The 26,467-nt window shown below is 44.1% G+C and overlaps 1 protein-coding gene across 1 annotated transcript in view; it reads left to right on the top strand.

Annotated features, from left to right (window-relative positions):
- PRIMA1 (proline rich membrane anchor 1) overlaps positions 1 to 26,467 on the top strand; it is a 51,212-nt gene that overhangs the window by 18,609 nt on the left and 6,136 nt on the right. The window contains exon 3 of the mRNA XM_009280956.1: positions 9,675 to 9,804. Within this exon, the coding sequence (XP_009279231.1) occupies positions 9,675 to 9,804 (130 nt within the window). The remainder of the gene's footprint in view (positions 1 to 9,674; positions 9,805 to 26,467) is intronic.

Raw genomic sequence — 26,467 nt, 5'->3', positions numbered from 1 at the left:
TGGGTCACTGCTCTTTGGGGACTGATAATCCAAATCCTTTCTATCATGTTCGGATTTACTGGAGACAAACTTGCCCCAAGTGGACTTCATCTGTTATTGAAGCTGTCATCCATTCCTGCTTTACATTCCTGCTGCATTGGCCCACTCCGTCAAGTTAATGATGGCTGTTAATAGATCTGGCTTTATGTGCTGCCCATCCTGCGCCATTTTTTCCCCCAACTCTCTAAAGAGGTGTGTCCATCACTTTGAGCAGAACAGCCCTGGGAAGCCACGGTGCTGTGGGAATCTCATATTTGCCGGATTTAATCCACTCAACGCTGCTTTAGTGTTTAGAGCTCTCCTTTGGAGCTTGCTTTGTTTCTGCTTCTCAGGGGGAAGCAAGGGCGAAGCAGCAGCAGGGCTGGGGCCACATCCCAACCGTTGTGCCCAGCAGCTGCAATGCCAAAGCACCTCCATGCCGGACATTTAAACATCATGGAATCACAGAATGGTTTGGGTCGGAAGGGACCTTTAAAGGTCATCTAGTTCAACCCCCCTGTCATGGGCAGGGACATCTCTCACTAGATCAGGTTGCTCAGAGCCCCATCCAACCTGGCCTTGAACACTTCCAAGGATGGGGCATCCACAACTTTTCTGGGCAAATATGTGCAAGTATATGGCAGTGCATGTGACACTGTCTTGCTCTTCTAAGGTGGTCTGCTCCCAGTATCTCCTCTATGTCATTTCATATCTTCCAGGGGGCTGAGACTGTAGCTGCCATTGGGGTGCCAGAAGGGGGGCAGTCTGTGCCCAAAGCCCTCTGGCCAGCAGCTAGATGGGTTTGGTTATGACCATGGCTTACCATGGGGCAAAGGAGTTGCCCCATTGCAGTTGTGGCCAAATCCAGTTTATCTTTCTTCAAGGTTTAATTGTGTGTCACCACCAGCTCATGTGGTTGAGGCTAGACCTGCTTGGACTCCTATCTTGGATCCACTATAGCTGAAATCTGGGAATGCCTCTACCTTCCGCTCCCTGAGTCTGCTCACAGTCTTTGCTCTGTGTTTGCTGTGCGGTCTGGAGGCAGTGCAGAGGAGGATTATGGCCTCTCGTGGGCTGTCTCCGAGGCCACGGCCAGCCAGTCAGGGAGGAGGGCTGACCCAGCTCCCGGGGCTCCTGTTGGTACCAGCATTGCCTTTGGCGTTTGATGTGATATGCTCCTGCATCTCCCCTCCAGCAGTTCAAGCGTGGCCAGGTGTGTCGTCTGCAGGCAACAACTGTGAAGGGAGGTTGATGAGGTGATTTTTGGACCTGCCAGGGAGACAGCGAAGTGCATCCATTCATATCTTATAGCTCCTATATCTTCAAAATCATTTCAGACACACACAGAGGTGCCTCAAATGTGAATGTTTGCCTTTATGTGTTCAGCCGATGTAAGAAATCTCAAGTGCAGGGAAGAGGGAGAGGAAAAAAAGGAGTTGGTAGAATTTCTCACATACTCTGTCACCAACACTTACTAATTAATCCTGAGGAGCCACTGAGAATGCAAACACATTTAACAAAACTATTGGCAGCAGTTTCATTTGTATGGGTGCATATGTATACCCCTTTATATACATACATTAAATATACATATCATATATATATCCTTTCTACATACATATGTGTGTTTATAGACATGTATGTCTATGCATATATGTATATACATATAGGTATGCTTTTTTTTGTGTGTGTGTGTGTGTGTATAAATACCAGGGAGTTCCTCTCACAGCACACAGAAACCTGACACGGTTAGACAATCCTCTTCGTCTGTCAGCGGAAAATGGCAATCCTTCCTTCTGTGAGCCCGTCTTTGTACATGATCACCAGCCTGAGCGTTGCCTTCTGCCTGCAGCTGTGGTTGCAACGTGAACGTGAGCTCAGGTTTCCCTCTGGCCACGCGCAAGCCCCAGGGCCTGTGTGTCGGGGCAGGCGTGAGGCTGGGGCAAGCGGAGGAGCCACTGCATGGCATGCATGCGTGCATGGCTTTCTGCCGCGGGAGGAGGCACCAAGGCCCCCCCATCTCCTGGTCAGCCTCCTCTCCCCCATCCTCCCAGGAAATTTTCCCCTCAAATCCAAGAGTGTCAATGGATATGGTTCGAAGGGGACACATACTTTGCCTATTCCTGAAATGCCTTTTAGAATAACAGCTGAAGATCTATATTTGTATCAAGGTCTAGCACTACCACAAACTTCATTAGAAAGCTCTTCTGAAGGATTTGTTTTTCCCGTGCTGGCTGCCTCTTGCTGTTAGCAGCCCTGTTCCTACCACTTGGATTACCCAAACAGATCTGTAGCAGTTCCTACATGAGGAAATACAGCAAACAAAGGGGACGCTTGAACCGACACTGACTCACAGATCTCTCCACATCACCCCAGGTTAGGCAACAAAACCACCACAAACTTCATTAGAAAGCTCTTCTGAAGGATTTGTTTTTCCCGTGCTGGCTGCCTCTTGCTGTTAGCAGCCCTGTTCCTACCACTTGGATTACCCAAACAGATCTGTAGCAGTTCCTACATGAGGAAATACAGCAAACAAAGGGGACGCTTGAACTGACACTGACTCACAGATCTCCCACAGGTTAGGCAACAAAACCTGCACCCAGAGAGCCCACAGCCTCCAGGGCTCTGGGGACTGAGCTCCTGACCTTCGGCAAAATTCAGAGCAGCTTATGAGCATCATCATGCAGATGCTGGGACAAGGTCCTCAGCTGGCACCAGTCTCACAGCTGGGTGGACTTCTACTAGTTTCATAGAATCATAGAATAGTTGGGGTTGGAAGGGCCCTTTAAAGGTCATCTAGTCCAACCCCCCCTGCAATGAGCAGGGACAGCTTCTCGTTTACTTCACTTGAGCTCTTGGCCCTTTCTATTAGCTGCCCAAGGCTTCATTCTGATGTACAATTAAGTTAATCGGCATTAAGATAATCAGCACTCACTTTGGGGTGAATTTACACTGCTGGGGGGAGTGAAGGGCCTTACGTGAAAGTAGACAAGAGACCTCAGTCTCAGCACTGAAATCAGCTTCCTCAAAAAAGATGTGGGCATGTGATGGAGGCTCTCCTTGTGTTTCATCTTTTACAGCACACAATGCTTATAGAGTAAGTGTCCAAGCCTTGGTGTCTGTGGGTATGTAACTGTTCCTCCGTAGGGTTTCTCCTCCCAGAACTCGAGTTATTTCACATTAATCAGGGGGTTCATTGAACTCCTCTATTCTACAGGGGGTTGGATGAGACACCTTGACGTGAAGAGACCCAAGCTGCAACAGATTCAAAATCCCTCTCCATATTTAACTGGGCATGGAGTGTCCTGGGAATCTTTTCATATACCTTGACATCTGAAATCACATCTAAACCTCTCCACGTTTTCTGGGCTTGTTCCTGCATGCCAGTGTGATAATGGCCGTAGGAAGTAGTGGCTTCTCTCTGTCTTGCAAATGGAGATGCCAACGTGCAAATTATATGAATACATCAAAATAATAAGGCAAATAAGAGAGAAGATGAGACTAGAACCCCAAACCCTGCCTTATCCAGTAGATCAACAGGTCTCTAAAATACATGACATACATAGAGGTTGCTAGAAACACATTGCCTGCATCTTCAATTCCTTTTAAGTTCCAACCAAGACTGATAAAACACTTGAGGCCCTTGGAATATGAGCCTGCCTTCGAAATAAAATCCAGTCTTGCTTCCTAGCATGCTAATTAAAAGTGCATGGCTGATTCAGGCAGCCCTACAATAGCAAGAGGAGTGCTGCAGGCGTAGAGATGGCAGGGTTTAGCCTGTTGTGAGTATATAATATTAAAAACGGGCAGATGTCTCATAAAGATGATTACGCCAGCACTCTTGACCTTTCTGCAAGAACAGGAATAAAAGCAGGAGGAAAAACAATAATCAGTTTTGATTTATCTTGAAAGTGCTCTTCCTTTTTTACACATGAAGTTACTGTTGTTGTAGAGAGGTGAGGGGGATCACTGTCACCCTTCCACATCACATCAGTGCCCACTCGCCAGCTACTTGGGACCGAGCCTGTAAGCAGATTGGCACACTCAGACCTCGGCCAGGGACACCTCCCCTGGGATTGCACATAGGACCACGGGTCACTGCCTCCCTTAGCTATTTTCTGTCTCAGCCCTGTGTTTTGTTTTATTTTGCTTTGCTTTGCTTTGCTTTGCTTTGCTTTGCTTTGCTTTGCTTTGCTTTGTTGGGCTGGCTGATGGGTGAGAGCCAGTGGAAAGGGATGCCCTGATGCAGGCTCCCTGCCTCAGCATCACTGCTGAGGGCTGCGCAGAGGCACCAACTCAACCCAGCGTAACCCCCATGATGGAGCACGCACTTACTCTCTCCTGACAGACTTGGTGGTGTTACTTTCCAATGTCCCAGCATTCCCATGCGAAGACCAATTAGCCTACAACCCATACTGCAATGGAAAGTAATAACCCTAATCAAAATAAATAACAGGAGTACTAGATTTCCAAAATCTTAGCTTTATAAAGTACAGCCATGACCACTAAAGATAACCTGTGGGTGTATCCAAGGATTCCAAGTCCTGTTTCTATATTCTGTTGCAGGCAATACATGTCGCTTTTATAACATACGCAAAACCATTTAATGCTTAATCCAGAAGATTAAAACAGCTTCATCACTGTTTTTGTTTTTAGTAGCTCAGGGCAATTTTGAGAGTGACCCACTCTGAGATTTGCTAAAAAGAAATCAGAGACTTCTTTGTGATTTTATGGAAACATAAAAATTTCCAGTGACACAACCTCTATTTTTGTGCCTGGACATTGAGGAAATCCCTCCGTAGCTGAGCTAATCTTTCCTGGTATGCACATTTCTGGCTAGACCCATGTGTGTACAGATACCTACTAACATTAGAACTGGAGCTGTGTCTTTATGCTGAGCCTTCAAAACAAATTGAGTCAAGAAAGCAAGTGTGTGAGATTTTTGTGGTGCTTAAATAGTTTGCAGGATGCCTTTGCTCTAAAAGTACTTTTTCATTAATTTTTTTTCAATAAGATGGATCCAGCCGCCCACCGTAGGTCTGAAGTCGGTCTGTTTATTCATTGTATTTATTGAGGCCTGGTGCTGTTGGGAATAGTTGAAGGTTTGGCCCTCTAAGTGTAAACCTAACCAGCATTTGTACTTCATAAATTTTAAAGCCAAGAAAAAAAAGGCATTGTGCTCATGTGGTCTTTCCAAAGACAGAGCACGCACTTTACCTAATTCTTATGCTTGAATCCAGTCTCTTTAGCTGAATTTAGACTTCTTTTAGGAAAAATGAAAAGTCTACCTTAAACTAAATTTTTCAGTGAAATACTCCACCAGAGCTGATTGATAGACTATTGTAATGGATAATTGCCCTTAATGGTAATAATTACCCTATTTCTAATCTAAATATGCTTAGTCTCCACTTGTAGTGGAGTACATTCCTGAGTCATTTACAAACTCTACCAGTATCCATCACCCTAATTTGGGGGGAAGGGGGGAGTCACTGTTAAAAAACGCATTCTCTCAGCAGTGACTTTCCATTTATAGTTAGATTTTGAGACATACCAGTTCATTGGCTTTTAACTCAATTTATGTGTTCCACATTTACTGTGTAGCTTTACAGTTTCATAACCCCAAGATCATGCGGAATTAAGTCGAATGTCATAGCACAGTCTAAAGTTATCACACCAGCACTAATACATCTATTTACTAAACCAGTAATCTCCTCAGAAAATATCTAGTTAGTTTGACAAGATGTGTTTTCCTAAACCTATGCTGTTTAGCATCAATTATTTATTTTAATATTTTATTAATTGAATGAGATTTTCATTATTTTGGCAGGATTTGTCAGGATGACAGGCTGTGATTGCTTAGCTCACTCTGCTTATCTTCTTTAAAATGTCATCACTTTCCTACCACTTTCCACCCAACGGTATGTTCAGTGATGTGCAGAAGGGCTTAGGAGAAAAAGCACATTTTCGCCAAGTTGTTTTGCACTGTGAAAATCACTTTCTCCATTCAGCTGATTTTGAGACCAGTGAAGAGCAGCCAGGAATGAGTCAAACCAGGAGGCAATCATGCTCTCAGCAGCTGAAACCGCTCTCATGAGGCCGGCGATGGGTCCCGAGGGAGTAAACACCATGGCCGGGCTAGCCAACCCTCAGCTCTCAGTAGCCCCACAGTGATGACGAAGTGAGTCCCTGTGCCTAGAGATGTCCTCCACTCCCCAAATACACCTCTGTGAATGACAGCAGTATGTGGCTTGTTTCTTTACGTGACAAGGGAAGGGATTCTGAAAAAAGGATTCTGATTTGGTTCTGAAAGCATACACCTTTTGGGGGTTTATAACGGATTTGAAAGAGGTGGTACAAAGAAGGAGGCAACCATGAGAATTTAAGTGTTTTCCTGCATTTCATCAAAGCTTTTGCAAGACAATGAAACAACTGGGCATTGTCATTGTTATAGGTAGTGTGGGACATCTTCTGCTCAGTGTTTACTATAATAATTTCAGTATTAGAGCAGGATTTGGGACTCATGTCTTCCCTCTTCCACAGAGTGCCGAAGAAATGCATTGCTATTCTATGCAAAGTGGCACAGTTGCGAGAGGGTGCTATGGGTGTTCTCACCCCAGGATAATTTCTGATCATTAAGGGCATGGCACACGCGGGCTCAGCCCCTCGCAGGTGCAACCTGGTTTTTCTACACTGTGGGTGATGAGCTGGGGGCTGGGACCCAGGCACAGGAGGATGGAGAGCCTCCCCAGCCCTGGGCTGCCCCAGGGAGCAGAGCTGTGAGCCCCATCCTAGGGGGACAGAGGCATCAACGCCTCCCCAACATCAAGAGCTTAGTGCGAAACTCACCAAGAGGCACCTCTCTGAGGACATGGCACTTCCCAGGCACCTTGCTGGCTCTTTGGGGAGTTCCCCTCTCGGCTGACTTTCCCAGCTGCTGCTCATAGGCACGCAGCACGGCAGGCATGTGGAAGCATCCATGCGGGCCAGGCTTGGGCTTCCCATCAGCACAAGGGGATTAAAAGCAGTTCTGCTCTTCCTCAGAGGATAATTGTGAGGAGAAATGCATTAAGGACATAGAAATGCCACAGTAATGAGGGCTATGTGAATGCATACTGAGAAAGGCAGAAAACAGCACGCAACCAGGAGCTTATTAGAAAAAGAGTGGACATTTCTAAGGAAAACAAGTACCTAGCACTGCAATAATATGGGGTAGAAACAGAAAATACTTTTTAAAGCTGTATAAACCCACCAGCCACTAAGAAACAGGCTTTGATAGCTTCCAGTGTGATTTCTCGTGCTTCTTTCTGAGTGCCTGGTCTGGACCAGTGAGGAAGGGAACTGAGCCAGGTGGATTAGGGGTCGCCTCCACATCAGCAATTCTTGTTTTCCTGTCGTTAATAACGACATATAGGCTGTCAGGAATCATTTTCACTATTCAGTCAGTCCCACATATATCTGCTTATTCTCCATGTAAAAATACTGTGATAAACCATCAAGGAGCATGTGGTGCACAGGCATGTAACAAGCCTTGCTTTATACCCTGTCTCTGCCATTTGTCAGTCTCGTGTTGTGCCAAGGAGCCACCCCGTCTCACCATCTCGGTTTGCTTTACGAATAGTTTGGTTGATCCCGCCTTGGAGGAAGAACAAGGACAAGATAATGATGGCCTTACTTGCCCCACTTTTTATGATCTCATCTAATTTTACATGGCATCTGCTGATGCATATGTTTCTTCTGATTTCACTGCAACCTTTTGTGTTTGCCAGGGCAACACCAGGAGAGTGGAGTTGGCCCTGAGACTGCCTGCTCTTTCATGCAAACATTTTGTCATCTTTGAAATGCCCTCTGTTCTGGAATCTTAGAAAATAACAATATTGAAAACTTTCAGAGAATATTAGAAACATTAAAAACATTAGCTTTATCACAACACAATAAATAGTTCTATCACCCGCTGAAAACTGACTTCTGCAGCTGACATAGTAATAAAGTAGAAATTCAGTTGCTAAGAGTCTGGGAGTGGACACATTGTCAAAAGAGGAGCCAGGAACCATAAGTTTTTCAAAACACTTAATTTTTCAGCTTTATTTTTCTCTCCCATAGGAAAAAAAAAAAACCACAAAAAAAAAAACACAAAAAAACCTACCCTCACAGTCACTATACGTACAATAAATTGAAGGCGATATTTGCTAGACAAGTATGATCAGAGTGATAGCATGTGTTGAATGCTGATGCATGTGAGAAAGATAGGAACTCTTATGTGGCACCAAATGCTGAACTGCCTATGAATTATCAAGCTGCTGGCTTTATTATTTTGATTGCTTCTTATAGTTCTTTACCTAGTCTTTTTCTAAGGCGCTCCTGCAGATTTCTCTGGTCAATGTTGCCAATTCTTCTATAGATCATGCAACTGGAAAAAAAATCTTTTCTCAGTAATTGTGTACTTCAGGATTTTACCTAAGGAGTGTTAAACCTAAGAGTATGTGTATGTCTTTTCCTAATCAAACACAGGAGGCACAGGAGATGTCAGTTCACAATAAATGATGCAGGTGTGATGACATATTTTAACTTGTGCACCTATTTGTGATGTGTATAACAGGAAGTTCAGAATTTAGGAGGTATCAGATCAAATAATTAGACTAAAAAAAAGAGCCTTTTGCTATATTTAATTCTCTCCTCTCCTTAACTGAAAATGTAGATTTAGACAGTCCCATTGACTGATTCATTATTAAACTTCATTTAGGGTGACCCAAATTCTCATGGAGTTTATGTGGTTGCATACGCTGAGTTAAGGGTCTCTTCCCCCTCCGCAATACACTGGTAGTGCTCATGCCATTGTCTGTTGCTCACCATCCTTCAGGAAATAAGCGTCCCCTCAGAGCATGGGAAAAGGGCTGAAGGCCCTTTCCTTCCATGGCCCTGAAGGAAAAGATTTCAACTAAATGCCACCAGTATTACTCTCGATGCAAAATATTGCTTGTTTTGAGTGGTACTTACATAGACAATTCTAGCCCTAAATTGAATACGAAAAATCTAATAATAATTGCTTATATTTTCATGGGTTAACATTTCTTAATGTTGACATTTCTTAACTATTGGACGTACAATTCAAAGACAATGTAACGGGAAAGAAGCTTGTCAACTGTAGTCCTCTAAAAGCAGTTAATAAATGTAACAAAATTCCTGTTCTTTTAAAACAAATCCCCGTTCCTTGCTCCAAGGTTACAAGGATAGCAGCTGCAATACTGATTGGTAGGCACTGCTGCAGCTCCCTGATAAACCTCCCCTAATGGGGTTTGAAAGCCTACCCTTATCAGCGTAACATCTCTTTCTCAAACTAAATCTGATGCGGCAGGAGACGGCAAATGCAGAGGGAGGAGAGGTTTCCCATGGGTAGCAGAGCTGAGCCTTTCTCCTTCGTGCTGAGCGTGTGGACAGCACTGACACAGAGAACCTGGTCATCTGGGGACCATGATAAGAAATATCTAGTACCAAACTAGTTGATTGCTTGGAAAAAAAAAGGGTCCTAAATGTAAAATATCCTCTTTGCATGTATCTGTGGCCCGGGCATAGTGCTATTGCATGGGTGACTGAAGCGTATCTGATTATACACTGCTTATTTGGGAGAACTCATGTATTTTTCCACACTCTTTTTACAGCTCCCAAGTCTACCTTTTGTCCCACTGAAGAGACCTGGTGGCCAGGCCTGGTTATTATCATTGCAGTATGCTGCGCCACACTAGTGTTCCTCTTCGTAGTTGTCATCATTTGCTACAAAGCCATCAAAAGGTAAGATTCCAAATGCTTTTACTGTGCTTAGGGCAATGCAAACCCACAAAGGTTGACCCAAGACTTGGCTGACACCTTGTTTTGTTTAAAGGCATCCTAAAGGCAAAATGCATCCTGTAGTCAGTGTGTTTTCATTGGCAAGTCACTGTATGTACTGTATCCTACCTGCGTAAAGGATGAAGTTTAATGCACAGTCATGGGCATGAGGAGGAGAAAAACTAGAAATGGGACAGGGCCACAATGTTCAGATTAATATGAACTCCACAAAGTCAAATTGCTGCAGGTTGTTGGGGAATGTCGATAGCTTTGGCTTGGCCCGGTGTAAAGGCAGGAAACACCGTCCTACCCAGTTCTGGCGGTATTCAAAATTTGCATGTGGGTTGTGAGATTTTTGGCCCAGGCCCATCACTAGTTGTAGCATTTCAGATTGATACAAGCTCTTCTAACCCAAACTCTAGAGTAATTTGTGTAGTTTTATTTGGAGACTCTACTTCTAATTTATTCTTGCTTCAAAATTATCATCTAAGGAATCCATTTCAAAACCTGTCTTTTTTAATTTAGAAGCCTGTGTGAAGCCTATGTACAACATGGTGTGTAGTAACCACTTCAGCTCCCCTACCACTGTCTTTGCAATAGATATGATTGCATAGGCCTCCGGAAGTTAGAAATTACTGACTTCAGTTATACAGAAAAATGGGAGTGGGAATAATTTCTTCACCTAAAAAATATTTCATATTTTGAGTGGAAAAAGTCAAAATCCATAACTCTCGTGAGTTACTGCAGTGACACCTGAATCACAGTTTGGATTAAATGGTGTTTATTCAGCCTTGGGATTTTTTTTGGAGGGGGGGGAAGAAAAGAAAATACCTTTCATGAAAAATGTTATCTGCCTGCAAAGCAACTGCAAGATTTTTGATGAGCCTCAGCAGGGATATCACAATGGTGGAGCATTGCACGTGCTTTGTGGTTGTCTGAAAAATTTATGCAGGATTTGAGGGATAGTATATCCAAGAGCATCAAAAAGGGAGAATTCAAACAAGAAGACAGAAGTCTGTATCTAATTTCTTATTAAAATTACATAAGTATCTCTGCTATTCTAGTTTAGCTAAAATGAATACTTATTAGTTTTGAGGAGTTGGAAGGCTTTCCCTCTATCTACTGAACTTCTTAAAAATCATCTATGGACAACTGAAATTGGAGCTGAATTGGATTGGTAACACATTGCAAAATTTCTTACTTGTAGTTCCTAATCTACCGTTGGCTGTTCATAGGGGATTGGTCCAATTCCATGTGGAAAGTTGTATTTGTTTCAAAAACAGCTATTGTATTTGTCTGCCTAGTGCCAAATTGTGAATGATTTCTGCCAAGGCTGCAAAATATACCTACAGGAGCAGTAACTCTCCAGGGCAACTTGTGCCTAGCAAAGAATTGCTTTTCAAATCTGCTCTGATGCTGGTAGATGGGAGGTACAGAAAAGAAATTTAAACAGACAAATTTAGAGCTGCCTTGAAAAGGCTGTGGGAATTCACATAACAAAGTCTTATGCTTCATGTCAGTGAAGAATAATACATATACTTGATGAAGACACCCATTATTTGTCAACAGTGTGAATATCAACATACAAGTCAGCCGCTTGAACAGGCATTAGGCTCAGAGAAAAGTGAAAATTCCTCTTAGATCTCCTTATTGTTGACATTCACACTGCTGACAAATGCTAAGCTGAAAACCACTCAGATGTGGGACAGACAGCTATAAAAGAAAATCTTATTGATTATATTTTTACAGAGTAACTAGAGCATTTCTTTTCATCAATGAGTCCTTCCTAAAACAGCTCTGTTAAAAGGATGCCCTAAAGTGCCTGGCAACATTCCTCAGTAGTTCAGGTTCCTTGATCCACTGTAAAAGATATCTATTGATAAATGCTGGAAAATAAGATGTTTCACAAGAGAAGCATCTCTGCCTTCGACACAGAGTATTATCCCGTATTGTTTAGCTGAATTGGCTTTAGCTAGTGTGAGAAATCCTTCACTCTATTTTTTGCCGGGAAGTAGAGGTGGCTGGGGGAAGAACAAGGGGATTAATCTGAGTGATGCTGAAGCCGAGAGTCCCTCCAGTGTGTTCCCAGTCTCTGGCTCCATAACCATGCTCTGCCCCTTCCTTTCTCACTCCTCCATCCCACCATCTCTCCTCTGCAGTACTCCTCCTGAGCCCTCATTCCTGTGCATCTCCTGGAATTGGGACCTCTGTCATTGCATCTCCAACAAATGTGTCTCCCACCTCCAAGGCAGTATGTTGTCTGCTTACTTAAAATATACCCGTCCCCTTTAGATGTGACTGCCACCCACTCATCCTCCAGCTGCATCTAGGTTGGGTTGTAACCTCGATATAGCACAACCCTTTTCGTCCAAGGAAAGGTACACGCTGATTGCCTTGGTGTAGAAATCAGAACCCAGCCTGAAGACCTCACCTTTGCCTGCCCCAACTCTTTCTTAGCTCTGGGTGAGGATAGCCTTGTGTCTCACCTTTCCTTCTTGCACCACGTCAGGCATGAGTGCAGGTTTCAGAGGTGTCCCAGCCTCGGTTCCCTGCTGTCATGTAGCTGGTCACTGGGAGGGGGCCAGGAAAGTGGAAAAGTATGCTGAGGACGGGACTGTTTACAGTGCCCGTCACAAACTGACCCTCAAAGACCTCTCCTGCTCAGTTTCCTCTCTCTGAAACAGATATCAAAGCATTTGCCTACATCTCAGGGGTGTCACTAAGATTCGTCACCTACTTTCTGATGAGCAGTGTAAATGTGAAAGTGGCAAGAATTATTATCCAAGCATACGCTCCCTAAAACCTTACATGAGTGTCACCCTCCAGTATTTTTAGACAGGAATTTTTTTACCACTTCCTGGGGGAGCAAGGGAAGGAGATCCATGTCTTCGCGTTTGGAAACCCTCATTCTGCTGAGAGCCTGGGGTGCGACAAAAACTGGAAGTGCCAGTAAGCATGAAAACTGGCTTGGCAGCAGCAGATGGCTTATATCTTTTTTTGGTGCAACAGGAAAAACATTTAAAAATTCTCACCAGCCCAGCAGCTAAAAAAGAGGTAAACCAAAGTATCTACTGAACATGAGCTCAGATCAGATGATAGTACCAGTTTTACCCATGGATAGATGTATCCTATGTATACATCTGTCTATATGCTATGTATCCTATCTATAGTAGATCCTATGTATCTACTATAGTAGACATATATGGTATGTATCTCCTAGTGACAAACCCAGAAGTATTACAGGAGAGTATTGCAAAAGCCTAACTGGAATAACTTGATTTCTCTGCTTGTTAGTCTTCCAATTGAAGTGGGGTTTACAGCCTGACCATCAATGCTATCTATATCCTATTTAGCCTAAAGCATACGGCTCAGCTTAATTAGCAGTGTAAGCACTGAAGAGATGCTGAAGAGTGAAATAACAGCAATCATCTGGTTGTAGGGTGTAACAGGAGTTAAATGTTTTAGTAGGAAAGTGCAGGCAGAGATTTATTTGCACAGACCTTGGGTCCGTTCTATTAATCCCTCACTTTCATAAGAATCAAATTTGAAGTAGAAAGAAAAAGAAAAATCCTATTGTGCTTAAGTTAAAATCTCATTTACTGGTTTCAAAGGGCCAGACCCAATCAAACTCTCTCATGTCTTCTTTTCTGTAGCAGGAAGAGAGGGAGTGACTGTCCTCGAGGTATCGTAACTCAACTGTATTTTTATTCAATCTGTATAAAAACTGTTTCTCCTGGGGTGATTTGTTTTCCCTCGTAAAAGCTAAAACTTTAGCGTATCAGCAATTTTAGGCACTAAGATTTTTGTGATGAAATACAACCTAGTGAAGCGGTGCGTCTTTGTATAAAATAACTACCAGAACCAAGCCAGCATGCTGCTACCTCCGTCCCTGCATCTCCCCTGGAAATACTCAGGTTCTCCCAATATGAAGTGGTCATAAGAAATGCTGAAATCCATTCCAGTGGATGGATTTGACCTCTCTGGTCCATGAGGGAACTAATAGCAAAATGTGTCAGTCAGCTTTAATACTCGGAGAACGGCTAGGCAGGTTAAACTCTTGGGATGATACATATGGGGCAATTCTTCGAAGGCTTTTAAAGCAGCCTCTAAATTTCCTATGTGTGATGCTGGTGTCTGCAGTGTTGGGCACTGCATGACTGGCACACCATGTACAGATGTGTGCTACACACCTGCATAGATCAAGAACCAGAGGAGATCGCATGTGATATTGTGTTGTGCTGCAGCATGGTTACACATATGGTGATAGCACCCTCACTTTGCCAGTGGGCGAACAGCTATTGTCTCTGGTCTTGGTGACAGAGGGATATTTTCTCTTTTAAAAAATGTGAATTTTCTCTTAAGAAACTTTTCTAAGGCACATTAGAAAAAATTTAAGGATTTGCACTTAGTGCCAGCAGCAATCACAGTCTGTAACATTTGTAGATTTCTAGGACAGGTTTAATCACTCACTGGCCAGGGCTCAGGCCCACTGTAAGCAGTGGGACTTTTCTGCTCATTTTGTGAATAAGGAAAGTGATCTGACAACCAGTGATTTCTGTAACACATAGCAAGAGCAGACGAATAACTGGTTCAAAATCTGGAATACCTCCAGGTATTTCTCTACCACGTCTCTGTCCGTAAAAACCTGCCATTCTTTCTCTTTCCCTGAAAGACTGTCACCAAGAAGTAAAAGCAGGAGGTCCAAGGACAATTCATAAATTAGCACAGGCTGGAGGAAGCTGGATCATTTCAGTATTACATGGTTTGTAGACTGGGCTTGGGCAAGTGCACCATGAATGCCAGCAGCTCTAACAAATCTTCATCTGGTAAAAATCGGTGCGGATTCAAAAACAATCAGTGGAGCTCAATTCATTTTAATCAGCTCTGGAGGTGGCTGTCTCTTAAGCTTTTTTTAACATCTCCAAGCACCTGAATAATAGTAAGACAGTAAGACTGGAGGGAAGTGGGAAGTAAACACAGTAAAGAGGATTAACGACAGTTGTTTGGTAAATAAGCAACTGAGATGGTGGAGAGAGGGACCTGCAGTATATAATCCTATTTCTGCAGCTCAGTGGTGTGTCAGTGTCTGTGAGGGGAGTAAGGGATTTACACAAAAGGGAAAAATAAATCCCTGGCTCCCTGTATAAAATTAAGATACTGGAGCCATCTCTCAAACCTCGAAGAGGGAAGCAAAGCTGAGCATCCAGGTCTCCGTGCCAGCTGATGTGCCAGCTATGCAACCTGGCAGGGGGTTTTTCGAATGGTTTCCCAACATGTGAAAAACCTGTACTTAGTATCTCCAGAAGATCTATACGGTCTGACATGACCCATGAGCAGCCCATTGTGCCTAGGGATGTGACTCCTTGGCTCTGCTGGATTTTAGGTAGGATGGATACCTCTGCTCTCAAATGTACCACAGGGTTTGCTGCCAAAGAGCCCTCTTGCTAAGTCAGCAGAGAAGGCAGGCTGATGATAGCGAAGTTTTACGTGATATACCTTTTACTCACTATTCTAACTTTGTCAAGCCACTGGTTTATGTGTGTCCCATAGCCTGAGAGAAAGGTACCATAAATGCCTACATATACACTTCCTTAAATAAGCACTGAGTTCACCTTCAAATAATAATTAAATGGAAGAAAACATTGTACTGAAATAAAATGACAGGTCATATTTAAACTGTCTTAAAATTCATTGCTCAGGAATTTTCTAGGGTATTCAGCATTAGCGTATGATTTATGGACCCTGTATACTGCAAGGTCTAGTTTCAGCAGTGGGAGCAAGGTTCAGAAAGTTGGTTTTGTTTGACAAAATGAGGCAGCTGCTTGCAAGGGGAAAACATGGAGGCTTGTTTAAGGAGGGTAAAAAGTGGGATTTGGGGCTGTGGTGAGCTGCTGTGTGTGGAAGAGTGTGTCCCATGGTGCAGGGGTGTATGTCCTGCTCAGCAGGCCATGGCCCCACACTTCTTGCCCAGCCCGTTTTGTACCACTCACTTCCCCAAAGAGCAAGGACTGTGTAGTCCTCTACATGGCCATCTCCTATGAGAAGCACTGAGGCTGAGCATGATCTCATCCAAAATCATTACTAATTGCAACAAAACAATGCTTTTCCATGTGGGGAGAGAAGACAGAACAGTGTCCTAAACTTACTTAATCGCTTTGAAGTGGATATTCATGGTACGGCTGATAGCAGACAGGTCAAGGTGCACTGAGATTGTTAATCTCTTCTGTTCTCCCTGACACATTAGAAGGGTTTGTACTGAAATGGTGCGTTAATTCTCAGCAGATGGCTGGAAAGACGGTAATTACTCAGAAGATAAAGTGAGATAGCTGGTGGAAAAGCTGGGCTAAAAAGTACTGTTTGAGTGGGGGACACTCAAAGGGAAGAAGGTCTATGGGGGCAGATCTATGTGCCTTTGATGCTATTCCCTGACGTCAAACCAGAAGTACTGTTTGAGTGGGGGACACTCAAAGGGAAGAAGAAGGTCTATGGGGGCAGATCTGTGTGCCTTTGATGCTATTCCCTGACATCAAACCAGTTCAACACTGCAAAAGGGGTCAATGCCTAAGAGGTGCCATTCAAAAGGGAATATGGTCTTCATCAGGAAGACCTGGGAATGTCGCTGAGGGCAGCCAAAAGAAAGACAAACTTCAAAATTTTGGAAGAGCAAGGAAAAGACACTCACACTGTAGCCTGATTATCTTTTCCACTGGCTGAATGTTGATGCTTATCAACAACAGGATTGGCATCTACTGCTGAGCACCACTGTCCAGGTCTTCTGCCACATCTAACCAAAGTCCAACATCCCCATTTGTTGCTTTGCCTCTATGCCTAATCATCTCCCAGTGGTGAATTTACTCCCATCCTTGGAATGAGGTTGCAGATGATCTACTATTGACAATTTAAATACCCTGAGCAACCCTGAGATCCCATTGTTTAACCATCAAGAAATGAGTTCATAGAATCACAGAATGGTTGAGGTTGGAAGGGACAGCTTGAGATCATCTAGTCCAAACTCCTGCTCTAACAGAGTCAGCTAGAGCAAGTTGCCCAGGACTGTGTCCAGCTGGGTTTTGAATACCTCTGCAGATGGAGAGGCCACAACCACTCTGTGTTCTTGTTGGTTTTCTTGTGTTTTTTCAAAGCTATCACTATTTATTAAACTAAATGTAGCTCTGCTTGATGAAAACTGGGTGCTAGTACAAGGAAAATCTGTTGTTCTTCCAAACAGTACTGAAGTCTGGGTGTGGTTGTGCAACAATTTCCAGGGTAGTATATATGAGACAAGCTGTTGAACAGCTTTACAACTTGACCCAAGCCCACTGGAGACGCCACAGCTCTGCTGTATTCATTCTGCTGATTCAGTGCCACCACTGGGGATTTTGGACGGGGGACTAACAGTTGGCGCTGCCCAATGATTTTTGGGTGCATCACGACAAAAAAGGGTTGGCCTCATTTTTTAAGTAGAATAGCAAAGGTGTTCCTACTACTTGTTAGCAGGTTCATTTGACAGATCAAGGGCTGATGAGTAAAGTGGATAAAATAGCCTTTCATTCGGAGAGATGGCTGAGCCAAGCCGCATGGGTGGTGCTGTGCAGGAAAGTTTGCTTTGCTGCTGCCTGTGCAGTACGTGTTGGTCAGATAAGCAGGAGGATCTGCTCTTCAGTGCTGTCAGTCTGGGATTTTTATAAGCACTACATGTTTGCATAACTATTATAGGGCAGGATTTCTCTGTCTCTTTTAAGTTATACCAAAGTCATATTCTGCTAGGGAAAAAGTTTGCTGTCATAAATGGATACAATGCCCCACTGTTTCTCATAATGGGGAACACTAGAAGCCTTCAGGAGGCTTTAGTCTTTAGCATAAAACAAGTGGTCCAAGTGTTTCACAGAATACTCTCCTATGGACCATTTTCCACTTGTTCACTCCTAATTTGTGATGTATTGACAAAGATACCAACAAAAATCTGTAGAGCATTATAGTCTATCCTGTGATCAATTAACTTTTCACTGTGACCAGCAACAAACTTGGCATTTTTCTGTTCTCTACTGCAGATGAGGGTACCACATCGAATGGGCAGAAGTCTTGCAATAGATTCAAGTATTGTACAGTTACTGTCTCAGTGCAACTCTGTAATAGCCACGGGTGGATTTTACAGGCTTATGCCAGAATATAATGCTCATGCTCATCTAATTGTATTGGTTGAAATATTTCTGATTTACCCCAGCACAATTAGAAGATACAAGTGGATACTAGAGCTTTGAAACATATACAAGAGTTGCCAGGTTTACCATGAGGTTTTTTTATTACATTTTTTCCTGAAGCCATAACTTCTGAAGTAATCTGAATAAATAAGAGATCAGGGTTCTCTTCACCTGCTAGTCTAAAAACTGACTTTAAACTCAAGACTCTTACATATTCAAAATCCTACAAGGCAAAGAAATAAAGTTTTCTTAGAAATTCATTTAATTTTTAAGCCAATCGTAGTTTTTACAGGCTGACATGAGGGCACTTGTGGCTGACCCTGCTGGTGAAAAGCCACAGCTGTGGCTGAGATGTACGCGGCACAGGGTGCAGGGACAGTTGAAGGAAGTTTTTACCTTGATTATCTGGGATATCTGAGCTTAAGACTGTGTTTGTTACAGCCTGCAAGAACCCAGCAGCAGCACCTTGGGGTGCCTGGGACAATCTTTTTTATGACTTACAGGAAATTGTACCCATGGTAGTACAGCTACCGTTACTCCAGCTCTGTATCACCCAGAAATTCCCTCTACACAATGAGAATCCCATAGGAACCTGCTGGGTGCCTTTATTACCCCCTTTTCCTTTCCACGAAGGATTTGCAGTGCATCTGGAGTAAAAGCAGTAAAGCCTGATTTCTCCATTGGCTGAACAACTGCAGCTCCCAGTGGGTTCAGCAGACACGGTGGATTTCCAGGAGCTCTAAAACCCCAAAAGTTAGAACGAGAAAGCCAGAAAAGTGTGGAAATGCCCCAACAGTTCCCACATGTGCCCCATGCTGCCCCAGGCAGGCTCTGCCCGGACTCACTCTGCTCTGCCTCGGGGTGACAAGAAGCCAGACCTGACCATGGAGCAGCTAAGCACCAGTCAGTCCCCTACCTATCACACACATCCGACCATCTTCAAGATGCTCAGGACTGTTCAGAACATCTCTCAGTCCTGTGCGCATGCCCCATTCCCCTCCAGTCTCAGCCCTTTCTTGTTTTTCACACAGCCTTGGTTCCTCCATCATCCCCACATTGCTCCAGATTTGACCACACAGAAGATACTCCCTTGCTGCCTGACCTTTCGGCACACTTCTGGCCAACAACCTTGATTTGGGGCCACCCTTGGCTCCTCTAATTCGTGACTTCTGCTGACTTTGGTTTTGATGTGCCTGGGTCTAACCTGGACTTCTGTGTGCAGAGACCCTGGGGAAATGTAGAGCTCAGGGAACGGCAGGAGCTGCGCTTGGACATGCTTCCTCCTGTGCAGGGAATCTCAGCCAGAGTTAACGAGGCATCTGACCACAACAGCGTAATTTCACACTGTAATTTATGTGCATTAGTTTCACACCTTTGTCTAAGTAGTCACAACTTGGTGTTCAAACAAGATCTCGGCTTTTCCATGCCCTAGCTGAGAACAGGTGTTGATAAAGGAAGGCTCAGGGGTGCTTGTCCCCACCATCACACACACTCCTGCCTTGCTGTGCTGTTTGCTGCCATGCAGCCACACTGCCTGAGGCACAAAGGGTGCAAATGGGGTCCCCCTGCACAGAGCTGCAACACTCCTCGGGTGCACATCGATCACTTGCAGCCACCCTCAAGCCCCTTGCATCTGTGCTGCCACCACTTCTGTGGCTGCACGGTCTGATTTCTGCTACCTCTGTCCTTCCTTCTCTGCACCCCCCATACTTACTGCTAAATATTTATAATGCTTCTGGGTTGCTAAGCAGCGCACAGCTCCCTGCTTGGGAGAGCCTTGCCGTGAAGGCGAGACACACAGTAGGTCAGCGTGGGCAGAGCTGGGGGTAGGAGAAGCTGGCATCTGCTAGGGTGGTCCTGCTCTACCACACGCTTACCTCACTCTGACTCCAGTGTCCCCTCCATCAGCAGGCACATGGCCACCCCCTCCAGTATGTCTGGGCTGGAGAACGATGCTCCTGGTTTGTCTGTCTCAGAGAGGTGGCTAAATAGCCATGTCAGAGGGCATTTGCAGAGATGAACATCACAGCATCCATTCCCCAAGCTAATGCCAGATGATGGAGTGAAGCACTAACAGGGGGTCTGATGTAAAGGGTCTGATCTCAGCTGTGTGCAAGGCAAGAGTGGGAAAATAGGGTCATTCCTCCTTCTGGCTTTTGAAAAGAGGTCCCAGATGGAGAAATGGTGCTGCCTTTGGTGTCTGCTTTTTGAGGCAGTAACATGAAACCTTATGAAAGATGTTAATATTCCCAAGCAGCAGGAACGGCAGGCTAACCTGGCTCTTCCTTTCAGTTGCTCTGAGCCCTGGGAAGCCCATGTGGAGACTGGCTGAACTCAAATCCTTCCTCAGAAATTGTCCCATTACAATTGTCTAAAACCACTTAGCTCCCAAACTGCACAAACCCAAATCTTTGTGTAGACATCAAGGTGTGCAGGACTTGATGGTTGCTCTGCCTCTGTATGGACTTGCCCCGTTGCACACCTAGAGTATGGGAAGGCTGGGACCACCCTGTGCCGTCCACTTACAGTGTGTTTGCATTTATCCAGCAAAGAGCAGGGTCTGGCTCTGCAGACTCTTCTTTGTGAGTGGAGAAAGTCAAAAGCGGCTGTTGGAAATCAGTGATCTTACTTTAGTTGGTGGCAGAGACAGACTGCCTCAAATACAAAGTGATCTAGATAGTTGCAAAGGTCAGTTCATTTTACAAGTTTTAATTTTCTTCTCAGCTCCTTGCATTTATTAGTGTTGCAGACACTTTTCTATTACAGACATTTCTATAATGGAAAATCTGCAGAGAATTTTGGTTCATCTGCACAGAAATTAATCATAACTATTTAAATAATTTTGTGAAATTCTATTTAAATGATTCTGTGACATAGCAGTAGCCTTGTTCTTCTGTATGGATCAAGTCTATCGTTCAAGTTGTTGCCTATGTTTGCAAGGGACCAAATAGCAAGGTTGTTACCTACATTCAGCAAAAAATCTGGGCACAAAGTAGCACAGCAGATCAACTTTGTTTTGGGAATGGAAAAGTCCAGTGCCTAAAATGGCAATATCTACAGTCGCTTGGCTGGTGAGAGACATACTGTCCTTCAGATACGGTGAGAGACCAGTGAAGAGCAGCACTTGCTCACCTCCTCTCACCACCACCTTATTATTCCAACCCCATGTTTTTCCAGCACTGATGCCCACCCTGACCTGGAGCACAGGGCACCAACAGCCAGCCAGTTTGTAGGCGTGGTAGGGGATTCCTGCACCTTTCCCTCCTCCGCTTCCCCTCCAATATAGGTATCTTTTTGTAAGGACAACTTCTGATTGGGAGCCCAGCTAAATAATAATTTATAAATGTCTTTTACTGGCCTCACTGTAGCTAAGCAGAAGCAGTTAAGTAGTTGTCATGTCTTGTTCAATGTATAAGTTTAGATGTGTTGTCTATATAAAAAAAGCAAGGTATTGATCAGGATTGGTACAGCTGGACACTTGAAAAGCATGTTTCTCCAGATTTCCTAATTAACGTTTGTTAAGCACTTAGAAGATAGAAAGCATTGAATTGTGATAGGTGTTGTTCAGTCTGTTCCAGAAAGACTGGAGAATTTTAAAGGACTAAGAGAAAGATCTCCGTTTGGGCTTCCACTGGTGGTTTTGTATTACTGAGTGGCAGATAAGCAGAGGAGTGTTTGTTGCCTTCATGCCAGCACCTGTGAGAACGTGCATGTCTCAGTTTTGTGTGGGTCATGGAGAGCTGTCACAGATGCATGCAGAAATGAAGGACCAAACCTGCATGTGTGTTCAGCTTGTGGGCACAAAAGCCCGGGGAGTGTGCACAGTCCAGTTCGGGGGCAGCCTTAAATTTTTGTCCATCATTACACAAGCTCCATGACTTTGATTTTAGTGAGACACCAGTATAATGCCACTACTGCAGTAATGCATCCAGTCTGCACTAGTCTGGAGGATATTCACTGGAGGGCTCCAGGAAATGCTACATCTGCATGAAATGGAAAAAAAAGCAATGTAGGAGGGTGTACTGCCTTCATTATCCAGCTGTTACCTGTTCCCAGCCAACACCCAGACCTGAGTGCCGTAGTAAAGCAATGCACCCCGTGTCCAGCTCTGGCTTATAGGTATTGCCTTGATCACTGAGAATCAACGCCAGGGAAGCTGAGGCTGCACCTGAAGTTCAGTGAAGTGATTTCTCCTGTTACACTGGTTGTTTCAGTTCCCTGAAGCAGTCAGTATTCCCTCTTTGATTCTTCAGGGTGGCAGCCCCGACATCTTAGTAACACGGGACTGGAACAAGACCCTTGGGTCACCCTGTCCATCCCCAGTATTGTGGGTACTGTGGCATTTGATCCTTTTCATAAACATACCAGTCTACTTCTTGAAGCTGTGTGGTTTTCCCTCTCTCCCTTCTACCTCCTCCAGCAGTCCCAATTCAAACCATTATTCTTCTAAGAGTAGAAGAACCTTGTTTGCATCTCCAGCCTAAATTTACCCATGTCTACTTCCCATTTCTTCCATTCAAGCGCCCTTTTGCTTTCCTGGTGTTCCCTGAGATCAATCCCATCCCCTCTTTCTTTTCATTAGACTAGATTGTTCAAGCTTGTTTATTGTCTTCCATAAGAAATTAGGACAGAAATTTGAGCTGGCTTCTGTCTTTAAGTTATAGACTTGTTAGGGCAGATCCTGACTAATGCAATAGAGTTGCATATAATCCCACTTACCTGGGAGCTACATGTATATTGACAATCCCAGGCTGTTTCTGCATTGCTTGGCAGAGTGTGGGGCGCCATGAACTGAGCTCCACGAACGTACCATAGCTGCCTACACTGGCTCTGTGGCAGGACAGGCCTCTGAGGAGCAGGAACGTGCCCAGCTCATCCCCAAAGGGCACTGACAGTGTGTAGCACACTGCCAGGCATGGCCATGGCCGTGGCCATCCTCCAGACATGTTTTGGCTTTGTGTGAAGCAGGGTGCCTTCATTCCATGCATTTAATATCTTCCTTTCTTTTTTTCTTTTTTTTTTCCTTTTTTTTTCTTTTTGTTTCTCTTTTCTTTTTTTTTCTTTTTTTTTTTCATTTAGTGGCTTTCTGCCAGGCCAAAAGGTTGATAACATGAGCTCATTTTTTTACATTAGGCCCATTCATTTTTTCTTTTGTCATCAAAACGTACCAGCGATGTATTCTGCACTGAGAACACCCTATGGATAATGTCAGCTGTAATATCCCTCCAGTCAATAAAACCTTTTAAAGATCATTATAGGCAATGCAAAGAATGGGTTGTAATGTGAGGGGTCACTGAAAGTACTTTTATCAATTATGTCAGTTAATAGTCCAGTATCCTAATGATAAAGCTGCTTCTCTTCCTTAAGATTGGTTTTGTGTAGGAGCAGAATTCTGTAGTTAGCTTAATTGAAGACCTAGTAGGAAATGTCATTGCATCACCTTAGTCTCCCAGGGACAGATCTTCCTCTGTAACATCAGAACAAATCCTCCTCAAGTCCACTGAAGTCTGTGAAATTACTCTGACTTTGCACTGCTGAAAATAAATGAAGACTAAACTCCACTTCTTAAATTTCACGTGTGGTTCAGCAATCTATTGCAATTACTTGCAGTCTGAACAGGCCAAGTCCCTTCATATATACCTAGAGCAACTTCAGCAGGCTGGGATAGATGCACTTCTGCAGAAAGAGACCTGCCCACCACATTTTGCAGCCCGAGCGCACCAGCTCAGGGAACCTCTAAGTGCTGATGAATGGCTGCAGAGCGGCTCCGTATGGATTTATTTTTTTCCCTGAGAGAAGCACTGAGCAAAGGCTAGATCTTCAATCCATGCGCAGTGAGGGGGATTTGACTATCACAGGGGAGTGTGAAACACCCCAAAACAGAAATCGCCCACATGCCTGCAGGGATTGCTTAAATATGCTCCAGAAACTGGTCAGCTAAAAATGGCTGCGAGGGAGAGCTGAATTAGCCGTAAATTGCAGGCTTGAAAATGCTCATGTGAACAGCCAGAAAAGAAGAAAACTCTCCTAGGAGATGGTATCTTGGGGATAGATCAAAGCCTATTGATGCAACATGACTTGCAGCGCTGTGACAGGGACTTTCCCGTTTTGCATAATGGTCCTAGCACTGTGCACTTGTACAGATCTTCTCCCTTCTCCACGTGTGAGAGAGACAGAAAAGGTGTTCAAAATTGTATGCTTACTTTCTCCCATAAATCTTATTTATCAGCTGACCACTAGTTTTGTTTGGCTAAGACTGAAGTACTCAAAGGTCTATAGGGAAAGAATGGCCTTTTCTGATTCACAGAAGACACCTCTTTTTTTTTCATAAAGAGCAAAGGGGCAATGCAGCTTGAGGAAGGAGACCTCCATCAAATGTCCAAAACTGAAAGTAATCCAATATACATAGTCCTTCCAAACAGTGCAGGTAATATCGTCCAGGTTACCTATAAGACTTTCTAGTTTGGAAGATTAAGTCAAAAACATCACATATTGGGATAATAAGTAATAAAGACTGGGGCAGGATAGTTTGTTTGTCTTTTAGATGCTAGACTATCTATCTAACTTATCAGACCAAAGATGGAAATACAGGGAATACATGTAAAAGCCTTGGGAGATTGAGAGTATTGAACATTGGTCCTTGACAAACACTGAGCGGTAGTGAGTGCGTTGCTGAAAGTTGTCCAGATGGAGCTGCTTTTTATTACAACTGTAAAACATTTGCTTTGTACGTGGGAGGTCCAGTAACCAGTAACCTCTTCCTACGAGGAATGAATAGTATGCTGCTTGGATGGATAGATGGTCCACATATGGCTGTTAACTAAGTTAATAGAGAAAAACTAAGATTTCAGAGACTTTTCATCATTAGGGTTTCTTCTTTGATTTCTATCTTTACATTGTCACGTAAAAAATATCCAGATTGAATTTTTCTGGTCTCTCTGAGACAGTCAAAGGCAGAAGTCAGAATGTGACCCTCTTTCCATGCCTCTGAAAACTATCTCCAGAGAAGTTTTCAACTTTCTTTAACATGAGCCCCATATGTCTGGGCCATAGTGCCAGGCTGGCCAGCCCATGTTAGTCACTGGGCAAGGCTTGTGGTGGGCAGCTGCACACAAATTCAATGGCTATGTCCTAGAAAGCAATTTTTGTCAGTGCACTGAGCCCCTCTAGCAGGGGTCCTTTCACAAACCAGTCTTAGAAAGCAAGTTCACTTCTCCCACCAGCTGCTATCATAGGAACTGATTCACCTCTGATGGCTGTTGGCCAGCATGAATCAAACGGCTGTTTGATGAATGCCCCCAGTACTGAGATGTAAACAGCCTGCATTCACATTCTTTATGATCTTATAAACATTTAGGTTACTGGAAGAGATGGTCCAGTAATTGAATAACATTACAGAACTTATTCTTCCATTCCTATCCTGTATCTGCTAAATAAAGATATTTTTAAAGTATGACTGTAGCCCACACATCATCTTGTTTGGGCTTCTAGCAGTGAAGTCTAGCCAAGAGTTCTAAACATAGCTACCACAGGTACTGCTAGCACCCTAGCCCAGTAGATGTAGTTGAGTGAAAATATACCTACCAGGTATTTACCCTGTTTCTTGGACAGCTTTTGTAACCCAGGAAGATGCTGCTGCTGTTGGATCTCTACTGGTATATAGGTAGCTTTGATATTTCTGCTGTGCACTGGGGGAACATCAGGATAGACCAATCCTATGAAGCAAATGGGTGTATCGTATGAGACCCAGTGTTATTGAAAATCATTAATTTTTATGTGTTGATAGCTAATGAAATATTCATCGGTATGGAGAAGAGCTTTGAAGTCGTTGCATGTATAAGCGATACATCTTCAGCTCTCTGATTTGCCTCTTCCCTTCGGCCACTTTGCCCCGGGGATCAGCAGGCAGACGCACAACCCAGCGCCTGGCACCGCCAATGTGGGGGGGAGGGTGAGCCACGGTGATGCTCGCTGGTAGAGCAACTCGCCAGCTGCTTATCTTTCCCCATAGCACAGCCCTGTGCTGTGACATGCAAAAGTGGGGCTGCCCACAGAGCTCGGTAGCAGCTTTGTTCATGGTAGGAGTCACCTTGAGGTGAAACTGCCTTGAGAGGAGAATCAAGTTCTTTACGTGTCACTAAAATGAATGACAAAAAGAGAGCCAAGGAGAACCTCCATCCTTTATTGGATGCGGGGGGGAACATTGTCACCGAGGATGAGGAAAAGGCTGAGGTACTTAATGCCTTCTTTGCCTCAGTCTTTAACAGGCAGACCAGTTATCCTCAGGGTACTCGGCCCCCTGAGCTGGAAGACAGGGAGGGTGAGCAGGTTGAACCCCCCATAATCCAAGAGGAAGCCATTAACGACCTGCTACGCCACCTGGATGCTCACAAGTCTATGGGGCCGGATGGGATCCACCTGAAAGC

Source organism: Aptenodytes forsteri, unplaced genomic scaffold (genome assembly GCF_000699145.1).
Source record: "Aptenodytes forsteri isolate BGI_AS27 unplaced genomic scaffold, ASM69914v1 Scaffold193, whole genome shotgun sequence".
In the NCBI taxonomy this organism is placed as follows: Eukaryota; Metazoa; Chordata; class Aves; order Sphenisciformes; family Spheniscidae; genus Aptenodytes; species Aptenodytes forsteri.
This window is presented reverse-complemented; position numbering and strand designations above follow the sequence as displayed.